Source organism: Homalodisca vitripennis, unplaced genomic scaffold (genome assembly GCF_021130785.1).
Source record: "Homalodisca vitripennis isolate AUS2020 unplaced genomic scaffold, UT_GWSS_2.1 ScUCBcl_6217;HRSCAF=13319, whole genome shotgun sequence".
In the NCBI taxonomy this organism is placed as follows: domain Eukaryota; kingdom Metazoa; phylum Arthropoda; class Insecta; order Hemiptera; family Cicadellidae; genus Homalodisca; species Homalodisca vitripennis.
This window is the reverse complement of record NW_025782329.1, coordinates 5,318-27,443: the sequence shown is the minus strand read 5'-3', so window position 1 is coordinate 27,443 and position 22,126 is coordinate 5,318. Positions and strand designations below refer to the sequence as shown.

The 22,126-nt window shown below is 31.8% G+C and overlaps 1 protein-coding gene across 1 annotated transcript; it reads right to left on the bottom strand.

Moving 5' to 3' along the window:
- Positions 1–491: 491 nt before the first annotated feature.
- Positions 492–21,404, bottom strand: LOC124373713 (survival of motor neuron-related-splicing factor 30-like). The gene is given in 8 exon segments (XM_046832057.1): positions 492–600; positions 602–664; positions 666–710; positions 3,697–3,823; positions 9,326–9,463; positions 10,850–10,961; positions 14,619–14,748; positions 20,899–21,404. Coding segments are annotated over 8 exon segments (708 nt in total). The 5' UTR covers positions 20,956–21,404; the 3' UTR covers positions 492–564.
- Between the last annotated feature and the right edge of the window lie 722 nt (positions 21,405–22,126).

Below are 22,126 nucleotides of genomic sequence, written 5' to 3'. Positions count from 1 at the left end.
AACTTTACTTGACTTTTGCTTGTTCCACAACATGACAATTGTCTCAAGGATAATAAAGACTTGCTTGAATCAAATTATATTGCGTAATCCAGTAATAGTTTCTTAATAAGTAGTGAGCTTTGGTGTTGTTAAATACTAGTAAAATGTACTTCATTTTAAAGTATCTCATCACACCCAGACTTGAAAATTATATGAAATATATTGCAAATTTAATTCAGTACCTTGATTAAATATAAATAAGTTTTATAAAATAATTTGAAAAATGTCAGACATTTAAAGCCACACCATTGGTTAACTGTCAAAAATTTAACACGGTAGATTAGAAAGGTTTCATTTTTTGTATAGGTAACTGTGCTTTTTAACCACAAAGTTAATTGTTCAGTAACAAAAATGAATGCTATCAATTAAATTAAGTTAAATAATGTGTATATAAAAGTGTTCTAAGGATAAACAGAATTCTGTGAGGGATACACAATGTAATACGATTTTTAAAAAACATCAAATTTATTATCACACTTTGTACACTTAACATCTAGTTTTTACAAAAAGTTTAGATACAAATAATTAAACTCCTTTCCTCCACTTCTCTGCAGATGTAAAATTCTGTCATGCCCTTCCCACTGACACCACAGGTTCCAATTCCAACTCGTCCATTCACGTTGTCCCGGTGATGCAAATATACTCTTCCTTATTATCCCTTTTTTTGATGACTGCAACAAAATACACTCACAATTAGATTGTTTTCTACATGCTTTTGTTTGTTATTTATTGACTTTTAACACTCTGACTACCAAGCGGCTCTGTGTCTAATGCTGGCAATAACACTGTGACCATTGGTAACGAACGTGTTAAGTAACATAACAGATAAATATGATAATACAGACAAGAAAAATAATTAATAATAAGTAGTATACCTAGTTAAATTTCATTAAAACTACCACATATCATTTTAACCATTATATTGGTAGTAATTTATTATAGTAGTAGGTTACACGTTTATAGTAATAGGAGGAGATAGAAATGGAGATTATTTATAAATTTTGTGTGGAAGCACAAAAAAAGACTTAAAACTATGTCTTAATATATTAGTTTTATGTAGTTTTAATGTATTAACTTGAAACTGTGAAATAATAGTGAGGCATAATGCAAAAAGTAAAATACGATGTACAAAATCACTTTTAGTGCGTATCCATGAAGGCATGTATATTTTGCTTTTTTTTATAAAAAGAAGGGGCTGATCCCTTTTTAACCCTCTAACAGATATCAGTTGTTTATTTTTGTTCCTTAAACGCCAATTAACAGATATCCGTTGATATAGATACTCGCTTAATCTCATTTGTTATAGTACATGAACAATCGAGTATCAACACGATTCATATACTATTAGAAAGGTAAAGAGTTGCCGATCACAGCACTGGTTTTTTAATTGTTCTATGACAATAGCTATTAGTTCCACACACTTTTTTGTTTTTGTAAGTATTTTATAGTTTTTATAACAAAATATTTCTATATCTATATATGTATTTAAAACAAAATTTGTGACCTTTAGGTTATTATAAAAATTTTACAAAACCCAAAAGCATTATTAAATTAACTGTTTCATTACGTAAGTACCCATTTTTTTAAAGAAACGTATTATAAAAATTATGATTTCTACTAACCATACAATATTAAAAATCTTGGATTTAATCAAATTATTTATTATTATAGTGTTATTTAGTTTATTGTAAAAATAATAACAATAATTTTTACAAATTTGTATGTTTTTTAACACGAAAATCACGCTTCTTGTAGTACTTTCAGTTTTGCACTAAAACTAATTTAATTATCAAAAAACTTACACAAAACTATACATTTTCTGAAACTAGAATAAATTTGTGACCTTTAGCTTGGAATTTTAAATCTATATACTGGACTATATTTTCCAGACACACTCCCCCTCGTTTTTTTAAATACAAATAAAAAAAAACAATTCAAATGATAATTGTTACTTATTACCTTAGGTACTTATTATCATTGTATTCTACTGTTCATTATGAACAGAATAATACCAAATTCAGTTATTTTTGCAGTAAAAAATTGTTCAGATTTTAACGGTATAGCGTTTAAGGAAAATACTAAGGGTAGTTGGAGGTATTTTTAATGAGGGTTAACCCATTGCGGATCGTATTATTTTGGCGCGCGGGCACCAGCGGGCGTGAATTAATTCACGGTCAGCGGCCGCACGAACAGCAATGGTGCGCCACATCATATCGTTCGCTATTGTATACTAGAAAATTCAGCTGTGAAGGTATTCGTTCAGATGGAACATGGGCCTGCTGGGGTATCCGTGATGTAGGAACGATAACACGAGAGCAAGGTTACGGCGTGGCAGGGATGATGACTGAATCATAGTCTAAATAAAGCGGCTCGGGCGAATCGATTGCAACATCCGGGCCATTGTCTAGACTAAACCCACCAACATGTACGTCTGCGTCGTTTAGTTGTGTCACTAACCTCAAAAGTATTATAATAACAACTGAGGGAAACACCCAATCAGAAGCGCTAAAAAAGCAGAGAGTAAACTCATATGAATGATTTTTTCAACTTTCGACATACAACTGCGATCTGTAGGATATTTATAAAAGTTTTGAAAACTCTAAACGTAGACCGTTGTTAAACACTCTTAATAGACAAGTGAAGACAATCGCCCGATCTATCAGACATTAACAGAACTATTTAGAGGGAAATTTAAAAGCAGACCGCTTTTGCGACCTGAGCTCGTCACCGTGCCGTTAGGCCCGGCCGCTGCGTGACGAGCCCAGCTCGTCAGTGATCCGCAATGGGTTAAGCCCTTATCTGGCCCATGCGAGGATCTTACCAAAAAAGAATAAGGGGCAGAATTGATACAGTAAAATGCTAAGGTAACAGCCTTTGTACTCAAAAACATTACTCTAATGGTTACTAACATAACAGTTATAAATATACAGAGATATATTGAATTTTACTTTGCCACTAAGAACGAACACTTTGAGCTCAATCCAAAATAATGGAACAGATGATTGAAAATGAGATGATGTTACATATTAGTACTTTGGTATTATCTGGAGGTTACTCTGTCCCTGTCTACTACTAGTTATTACACAATGTAAGTAAGTTTAGATTAGGTTATCATAAATATATTAATTGCAGTAACAAAGTTAATAAACCTTTATGAGTGCTTACTTGATCTGAGCATGAATTTTGGTACTATCTCGAGGGATGTTTTTCTTTTTCTGCAAAAGTGTGGGCTAGCGCCAAAGTCCACACTGATGAAAAGGGGCATTTCCGATTGGTACTTTCCCGTTCTCAGATCGTCCGTCATCTGATGTCAGGAAAGTTGATCAATCTGGGATGTAATCTGAGATCGGGAAAGTACCGATTAAAAATGTCCCTGGCTATCATTCGGCACCACCCTGCATGCTTGTATTTACCTACTTATATACCATAATGACAAGTAGTAGATAGGAACCAAGTGGCCTCTGGATAACACCAAAGTACAGTTACATCACCAACAATAAACAATCATACCATCCATAAGAGGGTGCAGGAACTGATACTTTCAATGTTACCTGAATGAAGTCTGAAAATATCAAAATTTAGCACTATAAAATATTAAGCAGTAAAACTTGAAGCAAAGATATGTATTAAGTTATTTGCAATTGGTGTGTAAATTACCTTGTTGCTAAATGCCAGCCATTTATTCTTTTCCACTTCTCTTTCTTCTTCCAATTGTTTGTACCTCTGCAGTTTCTTCTGCTTCTTCTTCTTCTGATATTCTCGTATTTTTGAAAGAGGTTGTTTCCTAAAAACATTATAAATATGAAATAACAGAGAATTTCTATTCATACATATTAACTAAACTATACTTTAAATCTGCTCAAAATTATCAATGTGGTTTCAATTTTAAAGAATGATTAAAATGTTTAATCTGTCCTAGTTCAATGATGTTTTACAAACAAAACAGATATTTTATATTCTTTTCATCTCAAAATTAACTTTAAAATTCTAAGTATGAACTTGAAGCTACAGCATTGAATTTGCACAACATTTTAGATTCAATTTTATTTCAGTCAAATACAAAATAATACAGGTAAACTGAGTCTATATTTTAAAATTTTGCAACAACGAACTAATGAATATATATTTTACACATTTTGTAAGTTTGTATTTGCGGTACTCAAATGTACTTTCCTGCGACAAAGTGGAACCCAATAGTTGTTTTTTAGTCAAAAAAAGGATTGAAAGCTGATGATAAATACATAAGCTCAGTTTGTAAAAAATGTAATACTGGGTAGTTCTTCTGGAGACAAAGAATTCCAAACTGCAATACAGTGCGTCATTTGATTGCTAAATTCCAGAGTAAGGGTTCTATAGCAGGTGAATCAAAAGTGGTTCTCCTAGTGTTTAGTCTGGGAATAAATTACTCAATATTTCAGATGACATGTCCTCAAGTCTTGGTAAATTCAAATAAAACTCTGGCCGGAAACTGATATTAATATCAGAAGAGGGATCTCTCAACGCGGCATCTTGGAATGGCTATGGACTCCACAATCTACCTCAACGAGTCACTGACACCTTCAAGGAGGAGGTTGTATGCGCTCGCTCGTCAGGCGAAAAAGGACAAAGGGTACAAGTATGTGTGGCACCGGGGAGGAAAAGTTTTCCTAAGAAAAGAGGACAATGCACCTGTCATACAAGTATGTAACCAGGCTGACCTTGAAAGGCTTTAGTACTATTCTTGTATTGTAAGTATGTATTTAATTATTGATTCCATAACTTTTAATTTGCTGTGTAATTGATGAAATTAATTATGAATTTTTTTGTGACATGTATTGTAATATTTTAGTTTAATTTTTCTCTAAAGGCAGTCCAAAATTTTATTAATAATAAAAAAAATTGAACTTAATTAATGATACTAGTTTTGAAGAGATAAATTGTTTTCGATAGAACTTTTATGGTTATTCATCAAAATATTCGCAGCATGAGGCATAACTTTGATAGCCTGCTAGTACACCTATCTTCTTATAAAAGACGACCCGATTTTATATTCCTTTCCGAGATATGGATTAAAGATTCCGAAGCGAATCTGTACCAAATTAATGGCTATACGCTATTTTTAAAATGTAATAATAAATATAGAGCTGGTGGAGTCGCTGTCTATGTTCATGACTCGTTTTGTTAAAAAGTGTAAATTTTATTTCAACTACTAATTATTTTCAAACAGCAGATGTTTTATCGTTCTCTCCGTTAAAATTGATTCATATGAATGGTTTTTTATGGCTATATACAGGTTGCAACATTATTCTATTCCTGCGTTTTTATCTGAGCTACAAACATTTTTAGAAAATGAACTAAAATTAAAAAGAAGTGCTTGTATAATTGGTGACATGAACATTAATTTACTAATTAATAGTAGTGCAGTAGACGATTACGAAATGTTGATGGCTAGTCATGGATTTGAGTCGATGATCAATGAGCCTACAAGAATTGCAGAGCGTTCTGAGACATGCATTGATCATGTTTATGTTTAAACTTGCCTGCAAAGACAAGACAATGATCAGTGCTGCGGTAGAGCATGCTCACATAACCGACCACTCGCTGACAGCCGTGTGGGGGTGGGTTGAGGGGGGGCGCCCCTCCTCACCCGGTCCTCGAACAGCTGATAGCACAAGTAAACAATACCGCATCAACTATAAATATCTTAACGATGTTCTCGACCAAACTGACTGGGCACAAGTGTATGGAACGGAAAACGCGTCTGATGCTTTTGATAAGTTTTATGATTTGTTGCAAGTTGCGATTAGTGCAAGTAAAGCTGAAATTGAACTAAGAAATAAATGTGTTAAGTTGAAACCTTGGATCAACGATGGAATCTGTAAGCGTATCATATTTAGAAATAAACTGTTTAAGAGATTTAAAAAGCACAGAAACCAACAAGGTGACAGGTTTAATATTTTTTTCATTCGCTTTCGAAATAAACTGAACAAAGACATAAAAGATCTAAAAAATGCTTATTATAAAAATCTGTTTGAAAAAAGCAAAGGTAAACCCAAAACAAACTTGGAATATTTTAAATGAAATAACTGGTCAAAAAAGTAAACAAATGGATTATTCATTGGAAATAGGACAAAATGAAATTACTAGAGATCCTAAAATAATAGCTGATAAATTCAACAACTATTTCCTAACGGTTGTTGATAGCTTAGCCGACAGTATTGAAGAACCGACAAATTGTGAATTTTTGCCTTATGCCGGGTCATTCCCTAAGAATTACGAAATGCGTTCTATGTTTCTGGAACCTGTACTCTTACAGGACCTGCAAGACGCTGTCAACTCATTAAAGAATGGCAAGTCTCCCGGATTAGACGGAATCAGTTCAACTTTAATTAAATACACATTTCCTAAAATTTGTTATGTTCTTTTATTTATAGTAAATTTAAGTTTTCAAACAGGAGTTTTTCCGGAAAAATTGAAGTCAGCAGTTGTTATTCCGATTCACAAGAAAGGCCCCTCAACAATTTGTAGCAACTTCCGCCCTATCTCTTTGGTTTCTACCATATCTAAGGTCTTAGAGAAAATTATGAAGCGAAAATTGATTTAATTTCCTCACTTTGACGGAGTTTTTTTAGTCGCAATCAGTATGGGTTCAGAGAGGGCGTGAGCACCGAAACTACACTTTTAAATTTCATTGGATTGATATCTGAGGGACTTGACCAAAACAAACATGTTAGTGGGCTGTTTTTGGACATAAAAAAAGCCTTTGACACTGTTGATCACGGAATATTATTGGGAAAAATGTTTGACTGTGGGATAAGGGGAGTTGTTTTAAATTGGTTTCAAGATTATTTAAAATCTAGAAGACAGTGTGTAAAAATTAATGGAGTTTTCAGTGCAATGGGTGAAATTAAGTGTGGTGTACCTCAAGGATCAGTTTTAGGCCCTACTCTTTTCTTAATTTACATCAATGATCTTTGTAATGCTAGTCTTCAGGGTAGTATAACTTGTTTTGCTGACGACACTGCTTTGTGTTTATTCCAGCTCCAGCTGGGGTGATATAGAGCTTGCTATGAATGTTGATCTCAAAGCGCTAAAGTGGTGGTTTTGTAAAAACAGAATGGTTCTTAGCCCTGAGAAGACAAGTTATATTAATTTTAGTTTAAGAGGTCAAGTGCCTTTTGACGCCGGTGCAATTATTTATAAATGTTTTAATTGTCTTTGCAATAATTCTATTTGCAATTTATCTTGTAAACCGGTTGCAGAAGCAAGTGAAGTTAAATATCTAGGCGTAGTGTTAGACAGAGAATTAAACTGGAATAACCACATATTAGTATTGAAATCTAAATTAAAAAATTATTTACGAGTTTTTTATTTTCTGAGGAATTTTTGTGACAAAGAGATATTACGTCTTTTTTATTTTTCATTGGTAAACAGTCGGTTAGACTATGGTATTTCGTGTTGGGGAGGCACTTACAAGACAAAGCTACAGCCTATTTTGAAACTTCAAAAACATTTTATTAGAATTATAGTAAACAATCCTAAAACTGAAACCTCATTCCCTCTATTTGTCAGCCTTAATATTTTACCTCTAAGATTTATGTTTGTGTACAAAACTTTAAAGTTGTTCTACGATAAGAGTGGAAACCTACCGGATGTTGACATTAATGAGTATAGGTTTAAACTTCGCAATGCAAATAACTTTAGAACACCTAAACCACAAAAAACATTTTTTACTAAAACTTACTTTTTTTTAGCCCCAAGAATATTTAACAAAATTCCTAATGAAATAAAATTTAAAAAAGTCAAAATTCTGTTTTTTGAAGACATTAAAACAATGGTTGTTTTCTTTCTGCGACATTGAGGTTTTAATTGAGGTTCAGGAATAAATGAATTAAATTTTCATTAATTTTCCAAGCATGGTCCACAAAATTTACCCTGAAATAGATTCCAGTAGCATGTATTATCTTACACATGATTACAAAATTTCAATAAAATAGCTTATAGGGACTTTTTTCTTTTTAAATTTAACTGTCTGAACTTTTTATTTTTTTTAGTTTTTAATAATATAATTACACTGTGTCCTCTAAACAGGCTTGCCTTGGAGGCCCTAAATTTTCTCAGGATTTAAAATATTGTTTTATATGTACATATTAAAAATGTTATTAGTTTTTCTTCCTCTAGTTGTGTATTTTGTTTAGCTTTTATCTGATGTATACTTTAATTAACATTCATATTGTAGTTGCTGTAATGTACATAGTAGTTAAGACTTAACAATTTGGACAAAGGTTTTTTTTTTAGTTTGTATAATTTGATATTTTTTTTTCTTCATTAAGGTCAGACCTGGGAGAGTTTTTGTTTTGTTTTTTTTTTTTTTTTTCACGCTCTGTAACTACTGTATGTATTTATGTTATCCTGAGAAAATAAATTTATTCTTATTCTTATTCTTCTTATTCTTATATCAGAAATGCGTATATAGCTAAAAGAAAAAAGTTAAAACTTTTCCAATACAAAATGAAAGTCATGTAAGAATGATAAAAATTTTACTGATCACAGAAAGAGAAACACTATTACAAATGGTTGAATAATTTTAATCAAACAAAAATAAAATTAAATTTATTAATAAAGCATTTTTAATCGATGGGACATAAATCTATTTATGTAGAACTTGCAAAATTCTTGTTTGTAATGTGCTATAAATCTGTTATTGAGGTTAATTCTGTTAAACATAGAGTTTGTCTTATAATTTCTGGACATGTGTACTTATTTCTCTTATTTTTCAAACAGTAAACACAATTATATTGCACTGTAATTCTGAATCCATTCATAAGTAAGTTTGAGTTAGGTGAAATAATTATCAGTTACTTTCAACAAAATGGTGCAACTACTCATACATCTTATGTTTCAATGATACTCATTGTGGTTGATTTTGGTGACTGCAAAATGTCACAAGGGCCCTGGACTCCATGATTGCCTGATCTGTCAACACTTGACTTTTTCTTGTGAATACAAAGAAAGTAACTGTCTACAATAAATGGCCAAATCCATGAATGGATTGGGAAATTGCCATGTTTACTTTCAACTGCTTTTATTACAAAGTGTGTTTGAAAATAAGATAGACTAATTGAATTGAGAAAACAACAACAGAGAAGACACTTTCAACATTTAATGTGAAGATGTGTTTAAATTTTAGAATGAAAATTGAATAAACGTATAACATCTAATTTCTGAACCATCCAACTTTTTATTTCATCCTTTACGGCCGAAAAAGGATTTGCCATTGATCTAGGCTCAGTACAATAGTACTTACTTCAGTTTGGAATTGCTTTCTTGACCATGAGGTAGTTCTTTGATAAATTCCAGAGTTGTAACTTGAGCACTTCTGTATGAGTCGAATATCACAGAAACTTCATCACCATCAATACTTTCGATGTTGGCTTCGTAATATCTGCAACATTATTTATATTTTCATATTTTTAAAAACCATACAACATTGCAATACTTAAAGCAACGTAAGATTCATTACTGATAAAAAGATTTCTAAAACATAAGATAAATAAAACAAGATTACTTTTTCATACTGATTTGATAGATTATCTGTGAGTTACAAATTTTTGTTTGCAAATTATTTCAGTTTCATAAAAGTTTAAATCACATTCTGAAGCATGTATACCAAAATTGTTAAATTCTGTTTATGCTCACAACTCTTAATTTTTTACCTACTAAGAAATAGTCAATCAATGTATTTTATATTTATATTGAAGTACAAAATTATTAAGATTTTGCCTAATTTAATATTTTTTAACCACTGAATAAATTCGTGTGAAGTAGGAGAAAATTTCTTGTGTATTTTTAGAGGTTGAGAATTAGTGAAACAAATTAAATTTGCATTCTTACTATTTTGACTTAACACAAGTGCAACTTAATATTATGCATTATATAATAGTGTAGTGAACTGTGGTGATATTTAAATTAAATTTAATATATATAACATTTACAATTAATTTAAAAAAATATATAATATCATATAGAAATAGAAATTTTATAGTAAAAATGTCTTACTAAAATAGAATATATATATAGCCTAATAAATTGGGTTACATACCTTATTTGTTTGTAAAGTACTCTAAAAATGTTCCTAAACATTATCCATGAGATTATTTGCAATATTTTTTGAATTACCAACAAAACTTTTAATTTGCTTAGCAGTTTTTTGATAAACCTTGCAAATATTTGCTTAAATCCATTAGTTGTCTACTTTGCTAAAAATAAGTAGCTGGTACCAAACAGCTTTTCTGTATAAAGAATGTAAACAATAGTGTGTCATTTTAAAAATTGAATTAGAGGCAAAAATGTTTTTTACTGCCCACTCACTGTAAATTTATGTATTGTGTTTATCACAAATTTGTATTATTATCTGTAATCTTATTTTTACTAACTTTGTACTATGAATTTGTAATGTAATAGAATGAAATGTATATGACTTGAATTTATAAATAATTTTTAAAATACTTTCAAAAGAAAATTATATAGTAGTATATGCCAAAAATTAAAATAAATCTTCATAATAAACTAATAATTTGCAATTATTAGTTTAGAATAATTTATGACACTCAAAAAGATATTAAATATGATAGTATTTGTTCCTTCTTACTATTTACGTTATGCTTTCCATGCTCTTGAAAAAAGAGCCGATGCTAGATTTTTTTACAATCACATACAGGATTGAATACACACATTATTGTAGTAATGCATACCGTAAAAAATATTATTTTAAAAGCAAATTTAATATAACAATACAGTAAACGTAAAACATATTAAGAAGAATACTAACTGTCCATCTTGACTCCACAAAGCCAAACAGCGATCTCCAGACTTCCATTCATGTTTCTTGCCTGACAGTGTGGCTTCTGATATCGCATCTTCAAAATCACCTTCGGACGTTTCTGCAAGAATAACTCGGTCTTTAGTTTTATAATATTAATTACAACAACATACATCTACGCCAGGGATTAAAGAACTCGTGCAATCAGCAAGTTGACTGTAAATTAAAGAATTATTTTTAATACTGTTATTGAACAAAGAATTTATAATAAACTAATTAAAAACTTGTATACATTTTACATTAATACCAGTTGCTTGTTTTATAACTTTAACTCGCATATGAAACTTGGTACATCAAAATTCTAAAAACTATCACTTTTATGATTATTATAAACATACTTTTAAATTAAAGTATCATTTATGTATATAAAAAAGAAATAAGTATACGGGTCTGTAAAAAGAAATCACTCTTATTAATTGTGATAAGAGATAGGAGAATCTTATACGAAGCATATTCGAAAAGTAAGTACCATTTCAATATGCTGCTAAAGCCACTTTCTACTTCTCTGGCAGATTTCATACTGCCAGATAAAGAAAATTAAAATATTACTGATATCCAATTTTTAAAACATACATAACAATGGATTAGTTTTTGTTCTACTTCAGTGGTATGTACATTGACCAGAGACCAGTCGGGATTGTTCTAGACTCTTACCCTCCACTCTAATGTAAAAGGGACCATTGTTTGACCGTATCAGAAATCGAATATATGACATTTTTCAGTATTGATTATCTAATCAACTTTCATCATGGCATGGTTAGGAAACTTATTGCAGATAATAACATGTCCTCAATTCAACTCTGAACAATAACTGCTCCAATGGCAAAGACAAAAGTTTATGTGATACAAACAAGTATTTAAATGTATAGATACACAAACAACTGATGTTCAAATGTGTATGCAAAATAAATTAACTGTTACTCAATTTTAGTCAATGGATTTCCTTTGGTTTGTACCACAAAAAATATATATGAAGACAATTGACCAGCCAATCGGGACTAAGAGACAACAATTTTGCATATTTTCCCAGTTATCTGTTTTATGAAAAATTTGTTTGATTGTATATCAGCATTAGGAACAAGTACATGAACTATGTGTTTTTTTTCATATTTATAAGACTAAAAAAAAGCTAAATCGTGATTAGTTATAAAATTATACATGATACAAGTACAGCAGAGTTATACTGATCCAAACCTCCCTAATCAATACAGCCAAAAATCTAAACCAATTACAGTGTTTTTTTACATACGTCTTAGGGTTTTAAGATGGCGGCAATTCAAAGTTAGGAAAATGTCCAGGTATTTAGCATTATAGCGCAATGATCAAATATGCTGTTTAAATATGGTGGCCGAAAGTAAAACAAAAAAGTGGGTAAAGGTGTCAAGAGGGTACAGTCATCAAAGGCTAACTTGTGTAAGAATCACGGTCCACTTTAGCGCTTCAAGCTCTTCTGGGATACAATCCTCTGGGGCATGAGGTGAAGGAGAAAGCCGCATTAAATGCAATGAAGCTTCTGAGCAATAAGGCGATTAAGCTACTTCCTCAGAACATGATAATAAGTCAGGAATTTCCTAAGGCTGAAATAAAAACCAAAGTGTCAGAGAGTATGATTAAGAAATACTCGTTTGGAAAAACGCTTTGCTACAGCATTATTACCTTGATATTTGAAAAAGGCAAAGAATACATTTTTGTTACATTGAATTGTTGCACAACATTTTAATATGATACTGACATAGTTTGTTGTGTTTATGAATTGTGAATGCCTTTATTGTATTTCATGTGATTAGAATTATTGTTTTTAGAATTATGTGTTTTATTTCCCATTGATAATTTGTGTTTATTTACAATCATTGTTACTTAAAAAATTCATGTGATTACTATTGACCATGTCTGTTTTTAAATAGAGTATGGTTGGTTTTGTTTAGTGTAGTTTTGAAAAAACCATATTTTCGGACAACTGAGTAATCAATTTATTATTCTTGTAATTGCTTTTTACACTTTTCAACAATTTTTAAAACTCTATGTGTTAAGCATTTGTAATTTTTTAATATTTTGTGCATGTTAAAAACATAACTACGACTTGATGTAATAGTTTATAGTTGGAAATACCTGTGTTATATCACAAGTAAAAAAATTATTGTGATATATAAAAACTTATAAAAATGTATTATATTTTAGTTCATGTTCCACAAAAAATATATAAAATAATGCCACATTTTTTTAGTTTTATAATTACTTTGTGCTCAGTATAAAGCCTAACTAGTATATTATATAAGCGAAACATATGTAATAGTCCAATAAGTTGATAAAATACATTTTATTGTACTTCATATTATACAGAAGTCGCTCCTCTGTCTATTATTGTGTTATTACACAATATAACTAGGTTTAGATTAGGTTATCATAAATATGTTACTAGTAGAACCAAAGTTAAAGTTGACCTTTACAAGCGCTCACGTGACCTGAGCTTGAATTTGGGTGGGGGATCAAGGGATATTCCCCCCCCCCCCCCAGAAAAATGCAAGGTGGGGCCAGGATCCACCGATGCCCGTACTAATAGCTAGGGGCATTTCCATTAGGTACTTTCCCGACCTCAGATCTCATGCCAGATCATCCAACCTACATATGTTACATAATAGCAAGCAGTAGATAGGAACAGAGTGACCGTATAATACTAAAATACTTCTCTTTAAAACCATTTTTCTAAAAATGAATGCAAGTTAGTAGTTGCATGTTGTTTGTCCTTTAGGAAACAACAGGATCCAGAAAATTCAAGTGGGAAGCATTAAAGTGCCCAGTTTGTGAAAAATCAATTTCATCTGCACCACATTTTTTTAGCTCTGCAGTGTAAAAAATTGTTATTTGCAAAATCAGAACAAGTGTCTCCCTGTAGCACCTTCATACAAGTCCTGGCCTCATCATTGCCTTGCCATGCCCAAAAGTAAATATCCTTAAGAAAGGACACTTTTGGTTCTAGTAAGAAAATTAACTATTATATTCACAACAATTTGTAAAATCTTACTCTAGCATCAAAACTGCATTTAAATATATGGCCACAGTATTGCCAATCTCCAGGAACATTGAAAAAAATATATACCCAATTATCTGTTTTTATTCAACCAGCGTTACAATAACAAAGAAAAAACCAGTCATATACTCTTTTTTAATGTTACATTAAAAAATGTTTAAGCATGACCTAATAACAAGAAATCTACCTTCCTTCATACCATATCTTTTTTAATTTAGCCATTCATATACAGAATTCACCTTTTTTGCCCGTAACTTAATTATTCCCTTTAATACCATTTTTCTTTTCTACAGATAAAGAATGGGTTGGATGCTATGGTTTATTATGCCATGTAGAAAATGCTCTTTATAATGCAAGAATCCTTAACTATCAGTTTTCATTCACCTCATTTAGAGACGTTTAGAATGAAATCAAAAGAACTAAACTGGTAAAAAAAATTGGGAGATTTTTTTACTTACAGCGTATAACAAACAAGGCGAACTAAACAGTTTTATTCCTATTTCAAACACTGAATTCTATACTTTTAATGCTTCAGAGCTTCTTTAAATCATACAGCTATATAGGTTTTTAAATAAGAAAATAAAACTACTTTATTAAGGGATCAGTGATAATAATCTTTAGAGGCTTTTAAACAAGTACATTAAAAGAAGATACAGATACACAGAAAGAAAATTATGTTTATTTACTTACCCTTTAGTTTCTGTTCTTCTAACAACTGTGTTTTGATCAGTTCACATGTCAGTTGGATTACTTCCTCAAGATCAGTTTTGAGTTTTTGTAATTCTTCGTTTTCAGGCTCTGTAGTTAAAGCAGCCTCTACCTGTAACACAGTAAACACTTTATTCCTATTACTTGCATACAAAGTCTGTTCAAAAAGAAGTCTAAATTTGTAAAAAGGCTGGATATCATTCTAAACAACCTCGTTACCATGTTAGGAGCAGCTATGCTTTAGGACATATTCCAAGGAACTGGAGAATGGCATTAGTGGTGTTTGTGCACAAAAAAGGCAGAAACTCCTCTCTACTTAATTCATATAGTCCGATCAGCCTAACCTCCTTCAAGGTGAAGACTACGGAAAAAAATAATAAATATACACATAAGAGATGTTGTTACCTTACTGAAAAACCCCCTTAGTCTATATCAGCATGTTTATGCAGAAGGCAAGTCCACCACTACCGCACTCCACAGTTTATTGGAATAGAAGAGGTGAAAGACACCTTCAAAGAAAAGGAAGTCCAGGTCAATGTTTTTATTGCACAATGAAGGGCTTTCGATCTAATTACTTATGAAAACATGGAGGAGGCACTGGAAAGGTTTGAAGTCCCAACAGATGCTGTCAAATGGATTGTACCCCTCTTGAAAAGTTGACAAGTTAGCGCAAAGCTCAAAGAGGAATCGGTTACAATCACAGCCCGGAAAGAGTGCCCCCAAGAAGGGGGTATTGGAATTCCTACATCGAGAACATAATATCCAAAGCAACAAAGGCTCTTGAGGCCAGCAAAGACTCTTTAAATATAAGTGGGGCCTAAAACCCAAAATGATACACTGGATCTATGAAGCCATAATAAAACCATAGTGGTAGAAAGCAGAACAGAAAACCGCAGCAAAGAGGCTACAGTCTTCAATGACTGGTATGCATAAGTATAACTGGAGCTGTGAGCTCCTGTCCAACACAGACACTTGAAGAAGTATTGGGATTACTCTCTATATGGCAGGAGGTGAAGAAGATGGCGCAATATGTGCATTGAAGCTTATAAGTAAAAAGCTGATTAAGCAGACTACCTAAGAAGGACACATGAAAATAACACAGGTATTCACCTGAAGCTGAAATAATAAATGTCTCTGACATTATGGTTAAGATACACTCCTTTGATACAGTATATCTCGTCTCTATTAAAAATAGAATGGAAAGGAGGCCTACCCTACTAAAGGTGTTTTGAGAAGTACTATACTGATGGATCACGCCTAGATCATAGGGCAAGGTTTTGGGTATATGGTCCAGGGACAAAACTATTAGTGCCTACTATTAGTTGAGAAACATGCCACAGTTTTCCAAGCGGAAGTTATGAATCATGTGCCAGAAGGGCTAATACTATCAAAGCTAAAAGGAGCAGAATACCTATATTATCAGACAGTTAAGCAGTTCTAAAAGCGCTTTACGCATGCTCCTCTGCAGTATGGGAATATAAAAATGCACTGGAAGAACTGGTAAAAAGAAACAAGTTTACCTTCGGTTGAGTGCCAGGCCATGAAGGAATTCAGGGAAACCAGAAAGCGGGACACTCTTGCTAAAATTAGGTACAGAAAACCTTCTAGTACCTAGCCAGGCTGTGGAGTGGCCATCTCCTACAGCAATGCTGTCGTAAAAGATTCGGATAGGACGAGACCCGAAATTTGGAGCAGTACCTCATAATTAAGGCAATCGAAAACGTTTATCTCTCCTTATGCAAAAGGATGGTCAGTGCTCCTTGAATTAAGTAAAGAGGATATACGATTAGTAATAGGGATGTTGGCAGGGACATGGCGACTAGAAATAGTAATATTACACTATGGAATGTTATTATGCGATATAAGTAGGTTTAGATTTCATTATCGTAAATACGTTACTATCGGTACCAAAGTTAAGATAACGGATAACCTTTACAAGCGCTCAGGTGATCTCATCTTGAATTTGGATACTATCTCGAGGAATGTTTGTCTTTATTTGTCAGAAGTGCGAGGTGGCACCAGATCATGTTAGGCAAATCTAGGACGTGATCCGAGGTCGGGAAAATACCGATCAGAAATGCCCTGTCCATTAGCACAGCTTCGGTGGCGCCATCCCACACTTCTGGCAAAAAAAGAGAACCATCCTTCAAGATGTGTTACCCAAATTCAAGCTCAGGCTACTTGAACGCTTGTAAAGGTTATCTTTAAACACTTATATTTTATAATACGTACGTATGTACAGCGAAATAAAAGATAGTAGATAAGGACTGAGTAGCACCCAATAATTATGTTGTATAGTGTAAATTTGAATTAACCCGTTTATAATTTTACTATTTTATCAGTCTAACTGTTACATTATAGGGAGTTACATTTTTATATACTAACAAGTTACTACTCCGGTAACAGGTTACTGGAACATAGCACCGAAACACGTTATTTTGTATTAGGTTATAGATAAACAACAGTATCTCCCGCAGCTCTTACTCAAATACCATACATATTATTCAACTATGATTAAATTAATTTGGAACAATAATATATAACTGAATTACGTTATAGACTTTTAAGATTGTATTGTAGTGAAGATATATTTTTAAATAAAAGAAATATACACATTTTAGATTATAGAAAATAATACAAATTTTGTTTATACTAAGTTTAAACAGCGTAGTAGCCTACATACAATTAATACTTAACAGAGTAAACATGTATGACAGTATTTAAATTGTTCTAATCGATAGTTGGATCATTCGAGTGCTGGACGCTTATCATGCTGCAGCCTTAAAAGCTGTGTTTATTTATAAAATGCAACAAACAAAACTATGCAACATCTAATTACTTTTTACTGTTTTGAGGGATAAACATGTAGGACAGCTTCTTACTTTATGTATTTATAATACGTACATAAGTATTTACCTACTAATACAACCTAATAAACAGATTAGTAAACAGATAGTGACAAGAGTGACCTCCTTATCGCAGACATTGCTTCCTTTTGGGAGGCAGAAAACAAAAAAAAGCAAAAAAAAACCGATCGTCATACTGATATTTAATTTTCACAGTGAGTCAAAATAAAGACTGTATTCTCTACTAATATAATGTTTGAGGTTTCCGGTAAAAAAAAAAAACTGTTGCAAAAATGGTGGATTACAGATAACACCAAAGTGGCTTTATCAGAAATTCCATGCAAATGTCAAACTTTTACCAACATTTTGATTTTAATCTAATTATTGTAATTATTATAGGGTAAGTTGGTTGTTGTAAAGATCAATTCAGATTGGTAAAAATCAAAGTTCATATCAAATTTATCATTATTTTTTGTCATCATATCATTTTGTCATATTAAATAACGATCTTGGTTCTTTTTTCCTGCAGACAAAGCCTTGGTAAAGCAGTTGTCCGAATAAAAGTAAAAATTATATTAATAAACAACTAGAAAACATTTTCATCAATTTTCTCTTTAACGTCACATTCTTATAATACTAGGCACTCTAATAGAGTGGGGACCTCTGTTACCATTAATTAAGTCATATTCAAATACTTACTCATTTCAAATATCTCGGACCTTATTTATAAATATATGTAACAAATTTAGTTATTTTAGTTTATTCGAATCTGTGTCAATTGAAATTGTCAAACATAAAGTTAATAATTTTCTACTGAATGTTGGACTTGAAGAGGCCGAGACCTTTTTACTGTCCAAGTTTGGACTGTCAAGAACATTTGTTTGTACTGACCGTTTACTTTTGATGGTGGTTTAACCTATGACTAACTACTACAGTAGACATTACTGAATACAAAATTACTAAAACTTACGCTTATTAGACCTTAATTTTCCTTTCACAACTTTCTTCGGCAGTAAACTTGAAAAACCGTATTGACAGCTACTGTAATACACTGATTGCGATAAAATGTTTAAATTGAATAGAGACTACAATAGCTTTTACTGTGAAAGATATGTCAGTGGTACATTCCTTGGAGATTAGTTTGTTATCTACATCCTATCAATTAATAATATGACTCCAGCCTACGGACAGGCTGCTTGCCTATGTAGGCTAATTTCCAAACATAAGTTATTTAAATTATTTTCTGTACATGTATTAATTATCAATTCATATACTAAGTATATATTAATACTAATTGTAATGGTATTGTAATTATAACGGAAATAAACAATTTTCTTTCATTTTATTTTAAAAAGTCTTGCCATAAAGTCAAAAAGAAAAAAAAGCTGTGGTCAAAAAATTGATGGTACTTTCTGATTAAACGGAGGCCACCAATAATAAACGGGATTTAGCAACATATTGTGGTGGGCAATACACAATAAATACTAACAGTTAGGTTAGGTAAGGTAAGGTTAGTGAACCTAAATAGCCTAACCACATCAGCCGCAGCGTGCTTTGAAATAGGTGGCCTCTGTTAATCAGAAAGTACCAAATTGATTTTTGAGTTTTTCAGTTGATACTAACTTCTTTGTTAGAGTTAAAAAAGGAAAGGCCACTATTATTTCTAAAAAAAATGAAAAAATTGAAAATGTTGAACTGAAATTCCGGACATCCAGTAGAGACATTATTTCCGAGCTTCAACATGCTACCACTGGTAGCATTTTTAGTGGGAGAACTGTAAATCTGAACTGTGGTCTGAAAACAATCAACACTCTGCAGACCAAAATCAAATGACATAGGCCTAGCTAAAGAGCCCTTTCGAAAAACAAGATTACATTATAAAGATGTGTATTCCAACTCTGAGAAAAATGAATTGGTAACAAAAGATGTAAAGAAAGAAGAAGTCGAAGTTTGGCAGTTTCTTTTGATAGAACTTTAAAGTCAGACAAAAAGCAAAGAAGCTATAAATAAATTGGGATTTCTCAAGGTTCTGTTGAAAATAACGTCATCGGAGTCATATTTTTAACTGAAGTTAACAGGGAAAACAATATACCACTTGTCCAAAGAAACTATGTACCCTAGTCAGTTTTACTTCAGTATGTGATGTTTTGGAACTCCCAAAATAATAGAAAACTGGTTACAAAATTTATTACAGCTTTTCTAAAGTAATCAATCTTCAGGAACTCATTATACTTGGTTAAAATTGTATTATTATGCAATAATTAATTGGCTTAATGCATACCTAATTCCTGTAAGTTAATTTGTTGTATTATTCAATTTATTGTGAAAATAAACTTATGTTTGTAAGCTATATAATGGTGTTCTATGCATAACCCTTAATGGTCCATCTGCAACATGTAGTTCTTTGCACCATTTCTAGACATATTAAAAATAAATTTTCATGTGAATTTTTTTTTGTGTTATGAAAGTTGAATCACAAAGTGCTTCTAAAGAATGCTAGCTTTTTCTCATATTTACCAATTAGCCTAAATTCATTAAAATTGGGTATAAAGTAGAGCAATTTTAAGATGGTTGCTTTTTTTTGACTTGTCTATAACGCCCTTTAAAACATAGGCTATGCTATTACTTGAAACTTTATTTCATTTTACAATCAATATACTGAATGGTACTAAAGTAAAGCTATGCTTCCAAATAAATTTTGCATAGGCTAAAAAAATAATAAATATAATTATTAACTATACAACTGTCCTGTACATAATAATGGAATGTCCATTAGGCTATATTGTTTTAGATAACATACTAGCTAACGTAATCCATCCAAGTTGCTAGCATTATCCAAGTGTTTGTACGTTTATATGTTTTAAATTTATTTAGGTACACAGACGTATGGATGAAAAGGGTAAATGTTCTACAACCTCATTATCTGTCATTTAGCTTAACCTCTTTAATCCAATTGAAATAGGTTAATGACATAACACTTAATATTTTGTTGCCTTTAGTTTAATTTTTACCTTTGTCATACCTTTATGTTTACGGTTACCTTATTTAATGTTTCCCAAACCTAAATGTTTTTCAATTCTGCATTACTTCATGCCATAGGAGTTCTGAACAATTTATAGTGCACTGAATACAGCCTATAGGCTATTGAGAAGGTAACAATAACATGGTTTATGATAAATACCTAGGCTATATATAAATTCTTACAACGATTTTGTTATTCTACACATATTTAAGATTGAAAATGCCTAGGCCTATTCCTCATTGTTGGCAATCAATAATTGAATCAAAATTTTAACAAAAATGTGCCCTGGGCTATTGAATATTCATAATTAGGCCTAGGCTAATTGTGAGAAAACTTGTAATAACAAACTAATTTTATCTAAGTGTACATATGATACAGGCTTGAGTAAACTTACCTGTTGAAGCTGCAGCTTATAATTTTGTAAATTATTCTGTAAATCACTTTCAGCCATTATAACTTATTTATGAACCAGTGTAAATAAATCCTTTACTTAAATGAAATGTTTTGTTTTACACGGAAAGCATTAACGCAAAATAAAAACTACTAAGTAGCTTATAACGGATCTGTGATTTCAATGCAATGTTAGTTAAAAATCAAAGAACTTTCCATATTATCGAAGTCAGGTTAATGTCAACTCAATCTCCAATATCTTTCATTTCATAAAGTTTTCGACTTCTGACAAATTTAGTGATTGTGTCTTTAATTCTGCCACTTTTTTTATTACTAAGCCAAATTCTTCAATTTGACTAATGTACTAAAAGAAACAAAAACGAACAAATTTTCTCAATTCAATATCCACTAATCCCTAAATTAACCCACAGCACAGCACAGTTAAACGTCACAGCACAGAACAAAGCCACTAAAGTACTAACGGAGGACTGAGTGACACACGAACTCCACATGCAACGCCAGAATGAAGCGATGTGATCGCAAGTGGCGGAGAGAAAAGAGTGGGGGCAGAGCCGAGCAGCACCGATTAAATCCCGAAATTTTTTTTTTTTTTTTTTTTTTTTTTTTTTTTTTTTTTTTTTTTTTTCTCTTAGGCTTTGGAAATTCCACGAAGCCGCGACGTACACTTGATTTCTCAAATATTCACTGAACTATTGCATATATTTAAGTGTTGTGGTTGCCGATTCTTTATTTCCAGATCCTTTGAGGGTTATAAATGCTATATTTTGTTATTGGTTAAAGGATTACATTTATGTTTATTTGTTCACAAAGTGTTATTGTTAGTCTAAAGATAGAGTTGGAAAAAGTTTTTTAAAGAAGGGATTTTTAATGCATAGGAAGATTAGGGGTTTGGTTTTAGGCATCTTCTCGCCTGGGGCCGATCAGGCATTTCTAATCCGAAAAGGTGGACCACGGATTTTAGCACCCAGGGAATTGCAACATTTATGGCTGAACAGTGTATGTTTTTGTATTAGTAGTCATGGATTTATTTTAGCAGTTTTAATGTATGAAATTATCTCATTATAAACATCTAAATCATTTGTGCGTAGAATGTCTGTTAAACTATGGAGATACTTACCGCATTTATTTTTAATATGAACAAAGGTTTGTTCTCGAATATATTCGTGCTTTGGGCAACCTAGAATTAGATGATCCAGGTGTATCTTCAACAC